Raw genomic sequence first — 21,676 nt, 5'->3', positions numbered from 1 at the left:
GAAGGTAAAAATCGTCCAAAAAAGCGTGTCGTCATTTATGGATGTCCCCTAAGACGGCAACTTAGACATTAAAACGGGTATAACCAAAACTAAATCACAGCGCGTAGCGTATGTATAACTCCTACTAATTATAACTCTAAACAAAACTACTGAATTGCCACGTTGCTTATGCAAGCTATGCTATTTCGCAACATTAACATTGATTTCTTTCTTTCATCCCGTATCACCACAAGAACGGCAACTCTTATTTTAATCGCGCCGTATTTCCCTTTCTCAGCATACCAACATCATTTGATACGTCTTCATGTTGTATCAACTTACCCCAACACGACACGTGGCACAATTTGATTCTCATGACGTTTTGTATAAATCCTGGTCTGATTCGAAAAACCGTTTCATTAAAGCTTCTGCTTAACCATGGCAAACTTCAAGATGTTCTTTGTGGTGTTGTTCGTAGCCGTCGCAAGCGGTTACGCTTTCAATTTGGGTAATGTGAGTTTTTTTAAAATAATTATTACAAGCTTTTATTCAACTTGCTTCCTTTGTCGTCATAGATCGAAACGGGCGAGCGAAATTTCGGACACTTCTAACTGACAAAGTTGGCACGTGGGTCTAGATTTAAAGACAATACAATATGACATAGTATTTAATTTAAAAGGATGCCCAATTAATTTTTTATCAATTAATTAAAAATTTCTGAAATTAGCAGACTGTCTTTTACTACTCTCTCAGCACTATTATACCTCAATATCATGTTCATTTAGTGCACACTAGTGTTTAGTCATGCGACCAAAAAATTCATTTAAAAAACCGTTTTAATAATAATGCACTAAAAAGGAGAAAATAAACTATTTTCTTTAAACATAAAATAATGCACTGTTGTTTAAATTACTATTAAATTACTATTAAAAAAGCGTGGGCCTCTTCCTAAATATTTGTAAAGGTATCCAATAGATAATATAGTGACTGACGCTTTTCTTTATAGTAATTTAAATAGTTGTGCATCATTTTGTATTTAAAGAAAATCATTTATTTTCTCCATTTTAGTGTATTATTACATAAAAGCTTGTTATTGAAACGTTTTTTATGCAATTTTTACTTTCTCGTATATACGAAGTATAGAGAAAGTATTGTAATCGTTCACAAAAATAACATGAAATTTTGACAGTTTTCACCGTTTTACTCCTCAGTCCTTCATCACATCCGAAGTATAGAGGTCTTATTTTAATCAGGCAAAAATTATAAATACAAATATATAAACATTTTGGCGTTTTATGCGTTATCGAGTCGTTAAAACTGGACTTTGCAATTCTGTCCGTATGTCTGTGTGTCCGTGTGTCTGTGTGTAAACACGATAACTTGAGTACCGTTACAGCTAGGTTGATGAAATTTCATATATAAGTATTTTATCAAAATCGTAGATCCTGATCAACTTTTGAGCGATTTCCGATAACCGGTATTGGTACTTTTTCTACTTTGAATTTTTGAAAAGCCTATAACTTGAGTACTATTTCAGATAGATAAATGAAATTTCACATGTAAGTAAAAGATCTAATGTTCTACCTTCTGTCAAATTTTGAGTAATTTCCGTTGATTGAAAGTACTAATTTACGCTATTTCCGATTTCTCAAAAAAAAATGAATGTAAATTTATAAAGTACTAATAATATTCCGCACTATTATGCACGTTTTATTTGGCGTTCACAGGTGTGCAATTCTTTTTTCTACGAGATTTTATTCTATTTTAAAAAGTTTAAGTATTTAAAATGGATTAAAATTCATGTCTGTATCCCGAGTTCCCATCCCCTGTTTTTTTTTATAAAAGAATATTCGAGAAAGTTTAGGGGAGATCGCTCCCGGTTTATTTAAAATATTAACTAAAAATTGAATTTTTTCCCCCCTAATATAATAGCTTTGTTTTCAAATATTAGTTTTAATTTCTAGATATGCCTTATTAAAGAATATTTTAATAAGTTGTTTGAAAGGTAGTGGGTGGAGCATTATGGTGCAGCATTCAAATTTGCGTTTTCCAATTCAAGACAGAAATTTCTGTATCACTCACGTTGTTAGTTGTGCATTTAAGTCTTTAAAACTAATTAGAGTAAATGCTTTCGAGGAGGCAAACTTAGGTTGTTTTTTTTTTAGATGATAATTGAAGAATCTGCCTCAATATTTTTCTAGCTTTAAATATTTTTTTTTTTCTACCGTAGTAAGACTAAAAATAAACGAAACCGTTGAATTGAGGCGTTTTAGATTGAAACGGAAGTTAATGTTAAAAAACAATACATTTCTGAAGAGCTAATTCGTCATAGTGTTTATACTTCTGGCCTGACATCACGCTTTTTTCGACTATTTTTACCTCCCCCCTCCCCTCCGTCACACATCGTCACATAAAGCTAGATCCCCCCCCCCCCCCCAAATGACGTCACATCTCGTCCTACAATCCCCTTTAAAAATCGCAGGTTAATCTTTCTTGAAACATCGATATCTTGCCAAAATCTTGTCTCAATTCTGTTAACATAGAATATTTTAATAAATTTCTATGACAATTAATCAACACAGTTTTTCTAAAACGCGAAACAACGGCTAAAACTCGTTTTCTAACGTTGCTTTTTTATAATGCAAAAGTGTGACATCACTCAAGCTGAACACCCCCGAAAGCTCGAAAGGCTAACTCCTGTGACCGTTTGCCCGATTGCTCTTCGCGACCAAACCGAGACCTTCGGACTAGCAGTCGTGCGCTCTACCACCCGACCACAATCGACATTTGGATGTTGTTTTCTGGCAAACAACCAACAGCATTCCTTCTCTCGTACTTAACCATTTTCATACATGTTATCACTCACTCATTTTATCTCTGTATACATCTCTCTTCCTCTTTCTCAATACTATCACCGTTTGTTAAATTTGCTCTTTTACTTACACAGGTAGAAAGGCTGATCATGAGGTGAAACGTCAAGAAGATTACGAATACCCGGAATATGAATACGAAGAATACGATTCAGAGAATAACCAAACAGGAGAATACGAATACCCGGAATATGAAAACGAAGACTACGAAACAGAAAAAAACGAAAAAAGGGGATTAGGATTCCGTGATTTGGAATCAGAAGAAAACGATTCAGGAGATTCAGAATCAGGAGAATCCGAATCAGGAGAATCAGACGAATCGGATGATTTGGAAAAACGTGACTCAGAATCAGAAGAAAACGAATCGGGCGATTCAGAATCAGAAGATTCCGAATCTGGAGAATCAGACGAAACCGATGATTTGGAAAAACGTGACTTAGAATCTGAAGATGACGAATCCGCAGAATACCCAGAGTACGAAGAAGAAGACGATTCAGCTGATGTGGAAGTTTTACCTGCGTAAAATACGATGCAATTTAACGTTTATTAACCAAAAGCTAGCTCAACTGTTCTAAAAGCTTTATTCAATGTGTATTAATATATTTTAATCATTTCAGAGATAAGTAAAAATTTAAAAAAAAACAGTTTCTTTTGATTTATTCAATTGGTTGTTTTTTTATTTCTTCCTTTGTAATTTTCTTAATAAAAAATTCATTTTAAAACTGTTTGCGTAGTTTAACTAATTCTAGTCGTTGTTTTAATGTTATTACATCTGAGTGCTCCAGAAATGTTGCGGGGTTTGAGGTACCTGTCTAACAATCTCCCCAGTAATCGTATAACTGCGGGGGTTGAGGTACCTGTCTAACAATCTCCCCAGTAATCGTATAACAGTATGGGTTGAGGTACCTGTCTAACAATCTCCCTAGGAATTGTATAACTGCGGGGGTCGAGGTACCTGTCTAACAATCTCCCCAGTAATCGTATAACTGCGGGGGTTGAGGTACCTGTCTAACAATCTCCCCAGTAATCGTATAACAGTATGGGTTGAGGTACCTGTCTAACAATCTCCCTAGGAATTGTATAACTGCGGGGGTCGAGGTACCTGTCTAACAATCTCCCCAGTAATCGTATAACTGCGGGGGTTGAGGTACCTGTCTAACAATCTCCCCAGTAATCGTATAACAGCATGGGTTGAGGTACCTGTCTAACAATCTCCCTAGGAATCGTATAACCACGGGGGTTGAGGTACCTGTCTCCCCGTCTGTAACCAGTGCAGACCCCTCAGTACATGGGTACCAAAACTGAGACACCCAACAGATGTGGTCCTCATGAGATTCTAAATGATCCGTTGCATTCTGTAGCTTGTAATGGAGACACATTTGTGAGCATTTGTCTACCTGTTCGCACACATTTTGTCTGAATTCTCACACAATGAACTTTCCATGAATGGATCTAAAGAAGTCATAACGAGTCGAAATCGCGATCCGAACTCGAGACTTTCAGGTTAACAGTCGTACGCTCTATCGTCAGAGCACGACGTCCCACTATTTAAAAATGAAATAATTTTATTAAATTAGTAGCAGTTTGACCGATAAGTTCGAAGTCTTCACAATTCATGCTTAATTTAAAGACTGTAAGCGACATTCCATTTCTTTGTCCATGTGTAAATCTAGTTGATATTTGTATGATCAGAACCTTAAACTGACATAATAAATTAAACATAGTACAAAGAAAAGAATAGACACATTTGACATTTGGATGTTGAATGGCCGCCATCATGGATTGCTTAAAGTCATGAATGTGACTTTTTCTTATTGTTAGTTCTATATTAATTACTGTATATATTAATTTCTGTAAAAATCAGCTAAATTAAGTGAAATCGTCAAGTTTTCTTGTAGCAGCAATTGTGTAATGGGTTTCTTCTATAAAACTTTGTCTGTATTATTTCCTTTGCCGTTTAAAGTCTAAACTTTGTCTCGGAAGAAGTTTTAAGGCCTTTAAATCATCATTCATGTTAATGTTTCTAAATAATTACATTATGTCTATATATATAATTCTCTTCATGTGCAAGACATGCAAGCCGACTATCTAACCCTCCTCCCGCCCCCTCTCTCGCTTTCCACGAATGCACAGCAGAACATTACGCTACCACCCACACCCGCACCAGTCTGGTGAGCTAAGGTTCACGCCAAATGTTTACAATCGTCGAGCCGGGTCGAATTAGTAACGGCTATTAGAGATATATAATTCAGCTTTTAAACTATTTGAAACTAAGGAGAGGTAAGAAGTTCCCCTTGATCTTTTCATTGTCGTCTGTAAATTGTCGTCACGGACGGCTGCTTTCACGGGGCCGTTGAGGGAAGGGGAAGGGAGGGTAGAGTTGAATTAGCAAATGATGAATTACTGAAAAGCAGAACATAAAACAACTAAATAGCGACGTAAGCTTACGGCGCTGGTCAGCTCGTATATTAATAATACTGATATAATTGGTCCAGTTGTTTTTTTTAATTCTAAAACATGTTTTCTCAATTTGTTGGCCTGTAGACAGATTTTATGGACAGGTAACATTCTCTTCAACTTTCTTCAGGTACGTTGGGAAAGGAAACCTGTAAGAAAAGGTATAATTATAATTGGCTAGTTCATTGGCATCGTTTACCAGTCTAATATAACTTCTTCACTACTCAGATACTAGCATGCCCCCTTAAATTAAATTTTAGGGGTTTCCTGGTACACGATGTTCCGCTCTACTGCCTCTTGTGCACCTGTCTTTATCTTTTTCACTTATTTTTGTTTCGTAAATTGGAAGGTTGGGAGTTCAAATGCCTCCAGGGCTGCAGGGGAGGACTGTGTGTGTGTGTGGGGGGGGGGATATACGTTTTCAGGGCTTCAAGTGGGGAGGTCGATACACATATTCTGGGGCAAGGGGGTTTGGAGGCGATGCACATGTTTTCAGGACTTCAGGAGAAGGGGGGCGATAAACATGTTTTCAGGACTTCAGGAGTAGGGGGCGATACACATGTTTTCAGGACTTCAGGAGAAGGGGGCGATACACATGTTTTCAGGACTTCAGGAGAAGGGGCGATACACATGTTTTCAGGACTTCAGGAGAAGGGGGCGATACACATGTTTTCAGGACTTCAGGAGAAGGGGGCGATACACTTGTTTTCAGGACTTCAGGAGAAGGGGGCGATACACATGTTTTCAGGACTTCAGGAGAAGGGGGCGATACACATGTTTTCAGGATTTCAGGAGAATGGGGGCGATACACATGCTCCGGATCAGGGGAGGGGGAGGCGATGAAATATTTTCAGGGCTTCAGGGGAGGGGGAGGCGATGAAATATTTTCAGGGCTTCAGGGGAGGGGGAGGCGACGACATATTTTCAGGGCTTTAGAAGAAGGGGGTTGATACACATGCTCAAGTTTCGAGGGAAGGGAGAATAGACTTCAGAAAACATTTTTCTTACCTGGGGCCTTCTCTGGTAGCTGATACAGGTACAGCAAGGTAGTCGACAGAATCGGGGTTGTTCGCGACGACCACCATAGAGTTGCAAGAAAAGGTCGCGATGTAGTGTGGCAAAACCTGTAGAATAAAATATGATCTACCAACTTAACCATGGATAAAGAAGGTTGTTTGACAAGGTCTGTCAACCGAAATCTTTGTAATGAATGTTTGTCTTTAAAATATCTATCAAAGTACACTTGAAAGATGGATTTCGTTAATATTGCTTTAACATACTGCTTTTTGTTTTACTTCGGTGTAAAATGTATTGACTTTTTAATGCCTAAAGATGTTGTTCAAATAAACATATTGTAAATTGTGAGCTTTTTTCCTTGTTAAATAACCCAGTCACGTAAAAATGTTTTAAGAAGATTTATTGTCATTAAATAAACTTAAATTTTTAAACCTAGTTATCTATTAAGTTGAAGAAGTAGCGATCATGTTTCTTGACCTCGGCATATGAAGGGAAGTTGTGGTCAGCACTATGCGCAGCCGCCTTTACTTTCTACAACTTAACGCAGGTAAAGTCCCACATTCATAACTCTGAACCGAGATCCGAACCCAAGACATGCGGGCTAGCAGTCAAACGCTCTACTATCAGTGTTTCTTCCAGACTTTTTTCTCCGGGGGGGGGCACTTGAAATCTTCGGGGGCGGCGGTAAACTTTCTTCAGGGGGGGGGGGGGGTGGACACTGTTAAAAGTATATATTTTCTATATAAATTATATAAATTTCATTTCGTTCGGGGGGGGGGGGGCGGTAAAAATTTTTCGGGGGGGGGGGGGGGGGCTTCGACCCCCCCCCCCCCCCGAAGAGATGCCTGGAAGAAACTCTGTCTACTATTTGACCACGACGTCCCGTCTACTTACCCCATCATACTGGGCTTTACAGTCAGGCCAGATGGCTGTAAATGTGTTTGTCCCTTTACGTGTAAACGTGACCTTACAGTCATCTCTTGTGACCAAGTCATCAAAAGTCAACTTCTTGACTTGGCCAAGTGTGAAAGGCTTGGACCTATTTAGTTAACAATTAAATATATATATATATATATATATATATATATATATATATATATATATATATATATTATAAACAATAAATATAATTATGAATATCAATAATTATTTATCACTTAGAAAATATGCGTAAGATTAATTCACTATAGTAGCCAATACTTGAATTGAAAACCTACATGTCGTTAGGAGGAGAGGTGATGTTGAAAGTTTGAAGGTAGATCTGATTGTTCTCTTCTTCCCATAGTATGCAGAACTGTCGACGGATTAGAGAGTTTTCCCAATACTCTTCCAATAAGTAGGTCACCGCCTGAAAGGTTGCGGAGAAATAGGGCTGGTAAGTAGGTCACCGACCAGTTCTATGGCTCATGCGGGTTTTATTGAGCCGTAGAGCTGGTTGGTGACCTACTTACCAGCCCTATTAGATCACAATTACAGGTAAACTGTGTCGTCAAATATCGATACGTTTGTTTTATTTGCTGACTTGTTATTGATCATGCGTCTGACCAATAGAATGCATGGTTGCTTATCACAACGTTATTTGACATTTAGATTGATGAACAACGATATCAAACTCTACAAAAATAATCCGGAAGTAATCTCTCCTATTCAAGGGCAAACGAGGCTCAATAGTCGGGGACTGCAACACAGCTAGGTAAGAAAACTGCAACATGAAACTACTGTTATCTTATTGTTTGTTCTTGAATGGACAAAAAGGCTACGGAAGCAAATCCAAAAAGAAAAGAAGGCTAAAATAGGTGTCACAGAGCCATATGGAGCATGACATTTTTACACGTTATATTTAATAAGGTTGGAGGAAATCCCATTTAACTTAACAAAGATCGAACAAGAAGAATTATAAGAGGTTCCCCTAAAAACACATAAAGGCAAAAAGTTCAATTTATATTCTTGTCTACTTCCCCTCCTAGATCGAAATGTCTAGGTAGATCGGGTCGTAACAACATCCGAGAACAAACTACAAGATATATATCTCTTGATGTTGAAATTTGATCTCATAGATGGGTTGTTGCCAGAATTTCGGAGCCCCTCCCCCCCCTCCCCCCCCCCCCCCCGAAGAAAGTCTACCGACATCCGAACGAAATGGAATTTGTATAGGAAATATATACTTTTAACAATGTCCGCCCTATTCGTACCCCCCCCCCGAAATTTTTAGTCCGCCCCCTCGAAAATTTCAAGTGCCCCCCACCCACCCCTGGAGAAAAAAGTCTGAAAGAAACACTAGTTGTTGCATCCAGCCTCATCAGCCCTAAGTCCGGACTGTTTGATTAAGCAACCAAAAGTTTTATGAGCCCGACCACGTCTACCTTTTATAAATTTTAAAAGTTATGATTTTCACGGACATAAAATCTAAAAGACCCTAACCGATAATCGTCATCAGAACAAAAAAACAAACCTACCGGCGCTAACGCTGTGACCTCTACTGGCATTATCGTCAGGTACCCAAGTTTTGGCACGTAAAGGTCAGGGTCATCGATGCTCTTGTAAGCATCCACGAGACGATGGTCGGAAAAATTCCCGTTGAAAACGTAGAGAAGTTTTAAAAAGGCTTCAGAGTATTCTGGGAACAAAGACATTTCGTATTTTTATCTGCTTTCAATTGGCGGAAATAAAAGTTCATTATTTTAAAATATATGAGACGGCTTGACCTAATGCGTTAGAGTGCTAGTCTGCAAAACCGAAAGTCTCGAGTTCGAAACCGGGTCCAAGTTAGTAGAACCTCCACCCAGCCCTGATGGGTACCTCTCATGTTAGCATCGCTCAATGGACCGCTAGCTCTAAAGGGGATTCTCTACTTTCCTTTTTATTATAAACTGCAAGCAACCCATAGCAAACATAGAAACATATGCATTGGGAATAGGAAAGATTCTGTTCTCTCCCCCTCCCTCCTACAAGGTTAATGTCGGCTCAAGCTAGTGTTCATTAACCAAGTAGACAGGAACAGGGTTAAAACTCGAGCAGTTCTTCTATCAAGTTACCAGCACCTTAAAAGTTACCATCACCTTAACACGTGAGTTTCGGTCAGACTTTAACTTCCTCCCCATATGAATCTCATCACTTTGTTTGGACAAAATAGGCAGTTTGCTCACGAAATGACCTATAGACTCGCGACTTTCGGCTAAACTTGCGTGCGGTCTACCGCTTGTCAACTCGGTACCCACGAGATCCTGACCTACCTGGATCTTCTGGAACTTGGTCGTCTGCTGTGCTGCAGGATAGAAGCATGAAGACTGTCAGACACCAAATAAACACCATTCTCGGCAGTTTGTTGTGTACGTTTGTGGCGAGTAGTTACACCCAGCTAGAAACTTGTGAGTTATATAGCTTACGTGTCAGTATTTTTTACCTATTGGGTTATTACAATACTAAACCATTAAGCTAATACTTGTAATTTCTGATTACATTAACCTCCATTCTTTCAAGGGTTTAGCTTGAAAACCTGTTAGCTGAAATCATGCACATCAGTTAATCCTCGTCTGAAGATAACATTATACAGGTTTAGATATTATGATTTATCTATCATCATCGGTTTAGATTGTATTAGTCACTATCTTTCATCTTCTTTGTTTGTTTATCCTGGATATCATATTTTTAAGCTACTTGTCGTAATTCAAAGCACATGAACATAAACACAGCATGTGTGTACATTGTAGCACAACTTTTGTCTACCTTCTCACACAACTTCTGTACAGAGTTTCTTCCAGGCATCTCTTCTGGGGGGGGGGGGGGGGGGGGGGAGTCTACCGCCCCCCGAACGAAATGGAATTTATATAGAAAATATGTACATTTAACAGTGTGTCTTCGTCGTCCCCCCCCCCCCCCCCCCCGAAAATTTCAAGTGCCCCCCCCCCGGAGAAAAAAATCCTGGAAGAAACACTGCTTTTGTATACCTACTCACACAACTTTTGTCTTCCTATTATCACATCTATTGTGTACTTCTCACATAATGTTTGTCTGCATGACCACACATTTTTTGTAGCTACTGAAAAAAAAATGTCGGTCTACCTTCTAACACGTCTGTCTTCTTGCCATATACATAGTATCTACATGTTCGCATAACAGATTTTTAGAGATATTTAAATACACTATATATTCTAAAATATTTTTAACTATAATTTAAAATTATTCCGTTGATACAATCGTGTAAAAAGATAACTGCCAGCTCTCCTTGTGTATTTGAATGTTTACCTACTTTGTGTGTTGAACCCTTTTCTGTATCTATATATATGATTCTCTTCTGGGAGACGCTAGAAAACAAGCTGTAAACGCGCTCCCTACCACCCCCACCCCTACATGGTCTGGTGAGCTGTGGTTCACGCTAAATAAATGTTTACAAGCAGAGCCGGGTTTAGTGACGACTATTAGGGGCAGATAATTTAGTTTGAAACGATTTTAAACGTAGGGGGAAGGGGGTGGGGGGGGGGACTAAGTGGAGTTTACTTTATCGGAGGGGGGAAGGAGGGGGGGGTTATCGTCCTTAACGAGCTACTTATAGTGTTTTAAAGAAATATTTTCAGTGGCAGCGTTGGTACTGTCAAATTCACAAGTTATGAATTACTGAATAGTAGAAAAAACAACTAAATAGCGGCGTATGATATGCCGCGGGTCGGCCCGTAATATATAACAAGTGAAGTCTTGGTAAAAAAAACACAATCTGACAGCTATAGTAGGGGAGATAATAAGTCTCTTAAAAAGGTATATGTAAGCTTTTATAGAACTACACTCATGATTTTAATTTAAAAATTCAACCAATTTTTTAAGTTTAGTATTACGTTATTTTGCTTTTCGTTTGTATATATAATCTTATCTGCTATCGGATTCAAATATATTATTAACACAAATGCTATAAACTAAACCATAAAGATAGTTCGTAAATACGGAGTTGATATAGAAAATAAAATTTGATGGTGTAGTAAATTTTTTATTTCTTCTTCTGTTATTTCCTTTACTAGGATACCGAATAGTGTGCCATAAATGAAATGTATACAATGCACTCTGTCAGGGTCAACAACCTATTGAGCCAAAAGTTACAATTAACAAAACTTTCCAGTTTTTAATGAGTCACTAACATTTTATTTCAATATAATGGCTTTTAATTAGGATTAGGTGAATAAATGTTATTTTTATTTGAAATAAATAGCTTTATATATAAAACGATATTTATTCATAAATAAAACATACAAATGTTTTGCACAAAACAGACTAAAGTATTTTAGCTACCTCTGTTCTGATAAAATTAGTAATTAATTAATATAACTATAGGACTTTCCCAATCAGAGTTTCTTCCAGGCATTTCTTACACCCCCCCAACCCCCGAAAAAATTCTAACCCCCCCCCCGGGAAGTTTCAAGTGCCCCCCCCCCCCCCGGGGAAAAAAGTCTGGAAGAAACACTGTTCCCAATCCATTTTAGAAACTAATGCATTTTTTGTCTTTCTTTACGGCTCAGGAGGTGTCTCCAATAGCCAGACAGGCCTCAGCACGGCAAACTCCGACTAACTGGCTTGGATATCGTTTTGATTACTGTATCGTTTACTTCAGTCTTTCAGTTCACACAAGGCTTATCTTCCACCCTTCTCGTACCCCACCGTCCAGTACAGGCCCAAACGTAGGAAGCTAATAACTAAAAAAACGAAGTCACTTGGGTCTAATTAATGAATGCTGACCAGTGTTTCTTGTTTCTTCCAGACTTTTTTCTCCGGGGGGGGGGGGGGGGGGTGCACTTAAAAATTTTGGGGGGGGGGGGGGGGGTGGCGGTAGACTTCCTTGGGGGGGGGGGGGCGGACACTGTTAAAAGTACATATTTTCTATATAAATTATGTAAATTTCATTTCGTTCGGGGGGGGGGGGGGGTAAATTTTTTTTCGAGGAGATTCCTGGAAGAAACTCTGATGCTGACAGATAAGGAAATGCATTCTGAATAAAATAATATTTACTATTGAACGCTATTTGAAAACGCAGAGAAGTTTTAAAAAGGGTTCAGCGTATTTCCGTTGATGTAAATTAAAATACGTGTTTATAAAATGTAAACACCAATATAACATACAATTTGAAAAAAAAGCAAAAAAACATTAGTAGGGCCTATATTGTCATACTTGGAACTTCCTGATCTTGGTCGTCTGCTGTTCTTAAATGAAAATTGTTAGACACCATTACTCGGAAAATGTGTTACGTAATCATGCGACTAGTAGCTATACCCAGTTAGAAACATGCAAGAATTGTATATATGTTACGGTCAAAGCCCGAAGTGCGGCCAAACCCCGGATTGGCCGGCCAATGCGCGGATTGGCCGGCTCTCTTGGCCAAAGCCCGAAGAACTTAGAACTAAGATCGTATTTCGTACATTGGCCGGCCAATGCGCGCACTGGCCGGGACGTACTGGCCAAAGTCCGAAGTGCTTACGGGGGCCAATGTTCTATCTAGACTAAGTTGTGATCGCGTTTTCATTATTCTGGGTGCGGTTTCACTGTGAGTAACGTATTGTTTAGCTCTTGTTTGTATAGCATCCACGAGGATGGAAAAAGAGCCCAAGAGAAAGTACAAAAATATCACCAAAGAAATCATTACTATGTATCTTCGGTTGTGCAAGCCTTGTCAGACAAAATTGTCTAATCCCAAGAAAGGTCTTGTTTCCAAACCTTTGATATTTAAAGAATTTAACTCAAGATGCCAAGTAGATCTTATAGATATGCAAAGTAACCCAGACGGCAAATACAAGTTTATACTCAGTGTAACGTTAACCTATCTATCAGCCAAATAGAAGGAGAACGTCCCCGGATTCTTTTTTCGGGGTCATATGCAAATGCCTTACGGCCTAAGTGGATGAACACTTAACACAACGACACACTAGGGCTCGAAATTAATGTCTAGGGAAGCTAGTGATACAATTGTAATTAACACTCATCCAATCTACATACGACCTTTTAATCAGCGAACACAGATGTGGTAGAACACAAAGATGAACTAGATAAAATATTTAATCTATAAAATATCAAAAACCCAACTTACAAAATGCAGGAAAAAAACACTATCACAGATTTCTACACTGTCTAAAGAACAGCTACAGGCCACACAACACTACTGTAGCTTCAAGACTTACTTAGCGACAAGTAATATTAAACTAGAAGACTAAATCAACTGAAGAAAGCAAGGCACACACAGGTCTTAAGTACTCTCACGTTCAAATGGTCAGAGTCTATAGCCGGACAATATGGACGGCTGCCTGATAAAGGTAAAACAGCCTCGTAGACTGCCAGGTCAAGATAAACTGCCTCGTGTTGCGAGTGTGCGGGGCAATTAAAGACTTCTGTGACAGGGGAGGTTATCCTCAACTCATGTCACCATTGGTTGGGATAATCATCTGATCAGAATCATTCAATCAGATTTTAATGGAAATTTTCTATGTCTCAAACACCTTAATAGTCAATGGAAAAACCCCAGGTGTTACACCATCATTCCATATAAGGAATTATACAATGTCAAAATAAAAATGACTCGACCTAAGTAGGTCACATCCCCTCCCTTTTTGGAAGTGACAGATAGGTTCCACAAAAACATACATAAGGAACCAATCTGACAATGAAAATAAAAAAAAAATGTTTTACAAATGTAAGCAATCAAAATCATAATACCAGATGAAAATATCCCTGAACATAAAAGGGAAGTAACTCCAACTTTTACAATTGGTGAAAGGGGAGTAACCCTTCAAAAAGTAATTATACATCAAAATCCCTCAAAAAAGGGTATTACAATTTTTCCATGAGGATATTAAAAGTGGTAAACCCGCCAGGGTAAGACCTTTATTTCAATGACTAGCTACAATATCAATTGAGTCATATGAGACATATTATTATAAAAGATTACATAGAATCAAAAACCACCTTTAATTAAGGTTCACCTGAAAATAAACCAAATATTCAACAGGATTGGAATTTTAAAAAAAATTCAAAACTCACACCACTCATTTTCATATGAGTGACACTCAAACAAAACCTGTTTATGGTCCTAATGAACCACAAAGCCTGTCACATGATCAATGTGTACAACAAGATTTTACATCCTTGACAAACAATCAGCCACAACATTATCACTACCCTTAATGTGTGAAATTTCCAGATTAAAATTTTGGAAATATAAGCACCATCTCAATATTCTTTGATTTGTCTGTCCTAACTTAGAGGTAAATTTCAGGGGATCATGGTCAGAAAACACTCTGACTGGATTGGTTGAAGAAGAGACATAGACTTCAAAATGTTGTAATGATAAAACCAAAGCTAAAGCTTCTTTTTCAATAGTAGAATAATTCTTTTGGTTCTCATTTAACTTCCTGGAAAAAAAGGCAATGGGATGGTCAATTCCCATGTTGTCTTCTTGAAATAGGACTGAGCCAATGGCTAAGTTGCTAGCATCAATGGCAAGTTTAAAGGGCTTGCTAAAATTTGGTGCAGCCATAACAGGAGCATTTGATAAAAATGACTTAATGGTTAAAAAAGCTTCTTGACATTTATCTGACCATTCAAACTCAACACCCTTTTTCAATAATGCAGTAAGAGGTTCAGCAATAGCTGAAAAGTTTTGACAGAACCGCCTATAGTAACCAGCCATCCCAAGGAACTTTTTGATTTCTTTACAATTTTTGGGAGGTGGTAACCTTACAATAGCATCTACTTTAGCTTCAATGGGCCGAACTTGGTTCGTTCCCACTTGGTAACCCAAATAGGTAATTGAAGCTTTACAGAAATCACTTTTATGTAAGTTTACAGTAAAATTCACTTCAGACAATTTTCTAAAAAGGTTAGTCAACTGAACAATATGTTCTTCAAAAGTATTAGAAAATACAACTATATCATCTATGTAGGCCTCACATTGGTCTATGTCAGCAATGACAGAGTTAATGACCCTCTGGAAAGTTTGACCAGCATTTCGCATACCAAAGGGCATACGTTTGTATCTATAAAAACCATTAGGGGTTACAAAAGCAGATATTTCTTTTGCACGGTCAGATAAGGGGATTTGCCAGTATCCTGAAAGTAAATCAATTTTGGAAATTATCTTAGCCTGACCAACTTTATCAATAACGTCCTCTATCCGAGGTAAAGGATAGGAATCAGCTTTGGTGATCGCATTCACCTTCCTAAAGTCGGTCACAAACCTGAAAGATCCACCGTCTTTCGGGACTAGGAGACATGGGGAACTCCAGTTGCTGAAACTGGGCTCAATGATATCATTCTTGAGCATATAATCAATTTCATCTTTTATCAAAGCAGCTTTTTCCGGGTTAACTCTATAGGGGTGTTGTTTAATGGGTTTTGCGTCACCAACGTCTACATCATGAGGTGGAACCTTCGCTTCTTTGGGGACATCCCCAAAAATAGAGGGAAATGTCTCAAATAACTGAGACAATCTATGGCTTTCCTCTGTGGACAAATGCATAAGGTGGACATTCAAATTATCTAAAAAGGAAGAATTTACCAATTTTGGGGGTTTCAATTTATCATGTATCACATCATCAGAAACATTTGAACATACAGGTAAAGTAATTTTAGCTGTGGATTGAAAATTGTTACAATTATCATAATACTTTTTCAGTGAGTTAACATGATACACTGTCTGTTTCTTTCTTCTGTCGGGCGTATTGACAACATAGTTCAAATCACTTAATTTTGAATGCACAGTAAAGGGTCCACAATATCTCAAGGATAACGCATTGTTCAGATTAGGCACTAACACAAGAACTTTGTCGCCTGGATTGAATGTTCGTTTACAAGAACTCTTATCATACAGTCCTTTCATTCTCACTTGGGCCTTACTTAAGTTCTTGTGAGCCATTTCGCACACGGCTTTCAGTCGAACGTGAAAATCGTCGAAGTTTTCCACTGGATGATCACTGGTACCTGTCCAACGTTCGTGTATCAGCTTCAGGGGGCCACGGACAGAATGTCCAAACACAAGTTGAAAAGGCGAGTAGCCTAAAGAGTCCTGGACACAGTCCCTCGCGGCGAAAATAATCCAAGGAACAGACTCATCCCATTGGGTGTTACTATTAGCGAATGTCCTTAGCATGGTTTTGAGGGTTTGGTGGAACCGCTCAAGTACGCCTTGAGACTGAGGGTGGTAGGCTGAGCTGGTGATGTGGGTAACGCCTAGCTTGGCTAGTGCTCCCTGAAAATGGTGACTGGTGAAGTTGCTGCCTTGATCTGTTTGCACGATTCTAGGTAATCCAAAGGTAGTGAAGAACCGGGTCATGGCTCTGACTACAGTCTTTGCCTTAATGTTCCGTAAGGGAATCGCCTCGGGAAAACGGGTACTTGAACACATAAAGGTAAGTAGGTACTCGTTGCCCGCCTTGGTTTTAGGCAAGGGACCTACACAGTCCATGACGATTTTAGAAAAAGGTTCTTCTAATACAGGAATCGGACTCAAAGGGGCCTTAGGAATTGTCTGGTTTGGCTTTCCGGCCAACTGACAGTTCGTGCAACTTCTACAGTAACGCGACACATCTTTTCTCATTTTGGGCCAAAAGAACAGTTCTTTGATCTTCGCCGTCGTTTTAGTGACACCTGGGTGCGCTGACATTGGATGGTCATGTGCCAGCTTAAGTATTTCTTGCCGATAAGGTGGAGGGATCCACAGCTGGTTTTTACCCAACCATGGTTCGGCCGGTGAGGCAATCACTGGTATAGCGCGACGAAAGAAGAGGCCGTTCTCGGCGAAATATTCTCCATCGTCAGATGATAGAGATTTTTCGACCGCTGCTTTGAGTTCCGCGTCGACTTGTTGAGCTTTAATGATGTCTTCCTGAGATATTCTCAGGGGTAAGCCCAAGCTTGTGTTTTCTGGAAGCATAGACTCCAGTTTGGGAGTCGAATTTCTTGACGATGATGGCGGGTGTGGTTCAGACGTTGTGTCAGCCAATTGCTTGGTCTGGCTTCTTGTCACCGCACATGCAGGATACAGTTCATAATCATTATCTGGAACTGTTGACAAAGGGTCTGAAACCGTACAGGGGTATACTTTGCTTCCCGCAAGGTCATTCCCTAGAAGTAGGTGTACTCCTGGGACTGGAATACTATCTATCACACCTAAAATGACCTCACCTTCGACGAGATGATGTTTCAGGGCAAACTTGTGTAGAGGGACGACAGTAGATTTTGTCCCCACTCCCTGGATAATGGAAATCCTTCCGGTGTTCGTCTCAGGTGTAATGTCCATTGAACTTTTCAAAAGGAGTGATTGTGACGCTCCTGTGTCTCTTAGGACGGTGATATTCTTCTGAGACAACGGGTCACCTGGTTTGCTAATGATGGCTTCGGCAATAAAAGATGAAAAGTCAACTTTTCTCGATCCCTCGAGATCGGTAGACTCGGAAGAAACTGGATGGTGGCGAGAACAGTCAAAATGTGACTGCACATAATGTGTGGAGACTTGACTACCTTCTTGCGGACACTTAGGGTTAGAGTCCTTTAGAATTCTAGAGTTCATAGTTGAACTGGCTGCTCGAGGGGATAGAGCATAGTGCGCGGAAGTACGCACCACCTCTCTGTTATTCTGAAGACGTTTGTAACAGTCCTTGACAAGATGCCCAGCCCTTTTGCAGAACTGGCATACTGCTCGATGATTGAGAGTTGATCTTGGTTTCTCTCTGGACTGTGATGCCTTCAAATGTTGGCCAACAGGATGATTGCTGCCAAAAAGGGGAAGCACGGGGTTGAGGCGGTTTCCTGACACTGGTGGTTTCTTATGCACCAACATATATGTGTCAGCCGACTCAGCAGCCTTCTGGATGTCAGTTATCTTGTTATCCAGTATGTGTAGTCGTATCTCTTCAGGCAGGGACGATAGGAATTCTTCCCTTAGGATAAGTGACCTGAGTTTCTCAAACTCAGAAACTTCCTCAGAGTGTAGCCACCTTGAGAATATTTTCTCCTTTTCAAAGAGAAATTCCACATATGATTGTGTGGGTAACTTGCGGAGTGTTCGGAATTTTGTCCGATAGGCCTCGGGCGTCAGTGCGTAGGCCTTTAAAATGGCAGTCTTGACCAAACTATAGTTATTTTGAACGTCGTGAGAGAGTGCCTGGTATGTTTTTGCAGCTTTCCCAGTAAGGACAGAGCTCAATAAAGCAGTAATGGAAGTTTCGGGCCATTCACATGTCTTCGCTAAACTCTCAAACGAGTTAAAGAAAACGACCAAATCTGTTTCATCAAATTTAGGAACTAATTTCCCAAATTTGGCAATCACTTGCCCTACCGACAACTTTTTTGGATCTACCGGAGAAGTGACATCACTAACTTGACCAAACTCTAATTCCAACCTCCTCTTATCTAAAGCAATTTTGGCCTCTAACTCCTGTTTCTCTAGAGCACTTTTAGTTTCAAACTCCTTTTCTTTTAAAGCCTTCTCTAAAGCAACTTTCTCCTTCTCTAAAGCAATTCTAGCTTCTAATTCTACCTTCTCTAGAGTTTTCTCCTCGCGGAGCAACACACCAGCCAACAAACTTTCATCAAATACTCCTTCATTAATGAAATGAACAACAATTTTATCTCTCAACACCTCTGACTTCTGTGTAACAGAATAATCCAATTTCAATTCCTTAACAACACTAACCAAAACTTTTCTACTCAACTTCTCGACCTCTTCAAAAGTAGGATTAGCCAAAAAAGACTCCATAACCCTAACTTGAAAATCACAACAAGCCTAGATCCTTTAAATTAACACACCGTGTTGGGCCGTGTACTTGACCTCTAAATGTAGGACGACACGTCTGCTTATTTGACCTAGATAACTCTAGCCTGAGCGCGCGTTGTAAGACCACTGCGCTACTGGATATAAAAACAACTAAATCCAACTAACCTTAGTATTCAACTGATATAACCAACACTGGAACGACAGATTAAATCTCGGCGAGCTCCCACTTTGTAACGTTAACCTATCTATCAGCCAAATAGAAGGAGAACGTCCCCGGATTCTTTTTTCGGGGTCATATGCAAATGCCTTACGGCCTAAGTGGATGAACACTTAACACAACGACACACTAGGGCTCGAAATTAATGTCTAGGGAAGCTAGTGATACAATTGTAATTAACACTCATCCAATCTACATACGACCTTTTAATCAGCGAACACAGATGTGGTAGAACACAAAGATGAACTAGATAAAATATTTAATCTATAAAATATCAAAAACCCAACTTACAAAATGCAGGAAAAAAACACTATCACAGATTTCTACACTGTCTAAAGAACAGCTACAGGCCACACAACACTACTGTAGCTTCAAGACTTACTTAGCGACAAGTAATATTAAACTAGAAGACTAAATCAACTGAAGAAAGCAAGGCACACACAGGTCTTAAGTACTCTCACGTTCAAATGGTCAGAGTCTATAGCCGGACAATATGGACGGCTGCCTGATAAAGGTAAAACAGCCTCGTAGACTGCCAGGTCAAGATAAACTGCCTCGTGTTGCGAGTGTGCGGGGCAATTAAAGACTTCTGTGACAGGGGAGGTTATCCTCAACTCATGTCACCATTGGTTGGGATAATCATCTGATCAGAATCATTCAATCAGATTTTAATGGAAATTTTCTATGTCTCAAACACCTTAATAGTCAATGGAAAAACCCCAGGTGTTACACCATCATTCCATATAAGGAATTATACAATGTCAAAATAAAAATGACTCGACCTAAGTAGGTCACATCAGTTACCAGGATCATTTAACCAAGTCCATATCGTTGCGAGCTTTCGAAACCAAAAGAGCAGAAGAAGTTGCTTACCAGCTGCTGGATATCTTCACGACTATTGGTGCACCAAGTGTGCTTCAATCAGATAATGGAAGAGAATTTGTGAATCAAGTTATTTCTGAACTAAAGAACATGTGGCCTGAACTTAAACTAGTTCACGGAAAACCAAGGCATAGCCAAAGCCAAGGTTCAGTCGAACGTGCCAACAAAGATGTTCAAAATATGATGACATGGATGCAAACAAATGAATCAGCTCATTGGGCTGAGAGTCTCAAATTCATTAAATTTTTGAAAAATCGTTCTTTTCATCAAAGAATTCAACAATCACCATACGAAACCTTGTTTGGATGCAAAGCAAAAGTGGGACTTAGCACTTCAAATCTACCAAGAGAGGCTCTCAATAAAGTAGTTACTGAGGAAGATCTTGAGAACACATCTGCTGGCGTGGCGGAACGTTCAGACCAGTTGCGTGACAATAATGTGGCCAACAGATTCTGTATAGTTTGTGAAAAACATTGTAGTGCAGCTCATTCTTGTGGATCCTGTGGCAAAGATGTCCATGCTATTTGTGGAGTACCCAATGAAGCAGACGAAGGGTACGGAGGGAACATTACCTGCAGATTGTGTCACAACAAACAAGACATCATGGAACACAGGTCAGCAGCTCATACTGGCTTGCAAACTCAAGGTGCTAAGATGCTTAAAACATCAAATACAAAATTTAAAGATGGTGAAGTGGGTGACAATGTACGCATCCGTGTTCCAGATGTTGACAGAGGTCGCGGTGATCTCCGAAGCGTGATTGCAGTTGTCATGAGCGTCGAGGGCGGTTTCTACAAATTAGGAACGGAACATGGTGTTCTAAAACAACTGTATGCTAGAAGTGATTTTTCAATTCTTCAAGAAAAACTGCTCTTATTGTCGTCAGTTGGCACTGAGGAAAAATCACTACGAACCATCGCATCTTCACAATCATTGACTGGGGGCCAAGGCTACATCCCCGCTGCAATTGCACAACCAAGTGCACAACAAATCGCTGCAATTATAAAAATAACAAGCTGCTATGTAATTCTAAATGCCATAAAAGTTCAACTTGTTGTAACAAATGATAATACTGATTGATTGAAACTATAGTACAATAAAAAATTTGAATGTTTCTGTCATTTACTTTAATTAATAATCAATAAAGACTTAATTTCATGATCCTTACGGCATTAAAAAACCCAAAATCTGCTCATGATTTTCTAATTCGGTCGTCCTTAGCCAGATGATCTTCTAATTAGACTTTGGCAGGTCCACCATGGCCAGTCTGCGGATTGGCCGGCCAAAGGCCGAAATCAAGCAAAGTTTCGGACTTTGACCGACCTATGGGAGGCGATATTGGCCAATGCGCGGATTGGCCGGCCAATCCGCGCATTGGCCGACTTCGGGCTTTGACCGTAACATATACATCTGTGTATTTATCTAGTAATACCAGGTTTATTAAAATCCTCAAAGATTATGCTAATGTTAACTCGAAAGTCCATTGATCTAGGGCTTAAAACATAAAACACA

The 21,676-nt window shown here is 39.4% G+C and overlaps 2 protein-coding genes across 2 annotated transcripts; one reads left to right on the top strand and one right to left on the bottom strand.

Annotated features, from left to right (window-relative positions):
• The first annotated feature begins 262 nt into the window (after positions 1–262).
• On the top strand, positions 263–3,502 carry LOC131954278 (prothymosin alpha-like). The gene is made up of 2 exons (XM_059317857.1): positions 263–487; positions 2,927–3,502. The coding sequence occupies exons 1-2, from the start codon at positions 418–420 to the stop codon at positions 3,370–3,372; spliced, it is 516 nt and encodes a 171-aa protein (XP_059173840.1). The 5' UTR covers positions 263–417; the 3' UTR covers positions 3,373–3,502.
• A 1,719-nt stretch (positions 3,503–5,221) lies between these two features.
• On the bottom strand, positions 5,222–9,659 carry LOC131954313 (uncharacterized). The gene is made up of 6 exons (XM_059317898.1): positions 9,557–9,659; positions 8,780–8,940; positions 7,541–7,671; positions 7,218–7,362; positions 6,315–6,430; positions 5,222–5,455 (listed from the first exon to the last, which is right to left on the bottom strand). The coding sequence occupies exons 1-6, from the start codon at positions 9,633–9,635 to the stop codon at positions 5,401–5,403; spliced, it is 687 nt and encodes a 228-aa protein (XP_059173881.1). The 5' UTR covers positions 9,636–9,659; the 3' UTR covers positions 5,222–5,400.
• Between the last annotated feature and the right edge of the window lie 12,017 nt (positions 9,660–21,676).

Source organism: Physella acuta, unplaced genomic scaffold, assembly GCF_028476545.2.
Source record: "Physella acuta isolate Inbredline_101_S28 unplaced genomic scaffold, ASM2847654v3 ptg000988l, whole genome shotgun sequence".
Taxonomy (NCBI): domain Eukaryota; kingdom Metazoa; phylum Mollusca; class Gastropoda; family Physidae; genus Physella; species Physella acuta.
Note: the sequence above shows the minus strand (reverse complement) of the source record. Positions and strands in the feature narration are given on the sequence as shown.

Coding starts and splice junctions, on each gene's coding strand:
- LOC131954278 (XM_059317857.1), top strand. CDS start 418: ATGGCAAACTTCAAGATGTTCTTTGTGGTGTTGTTCGTAGCCGTCGCA. Junction 488..2,926: donor CGGTTACGCTTTCAATTTGG/GTAATGTGAGTT, acceptor TTACTTACACAG/GTAGAAAGGCTGATCATGAG.
- LOC131954313 (XM_059317898.1), bottom strand. CDS start 9,635: ATGGTGTTTATTTGGTGTCTGACAGTCTTCATGCTTCTATCCTGCAGC. Junction 7,672..8,779: donor AGGTCACAGCGTTAGCGCCG/GTAGGTTTGTTT, acceptor GCAACCTTTCAG/GCGGTGACCTACTTATTGGA. Junction 6,431..7,217: donor GTAAAGCCCAGTATGATGGG/GTAAGTAGACGG, acceptor TTTATTCTACAG/GTTTTGCCACACTACATCGC.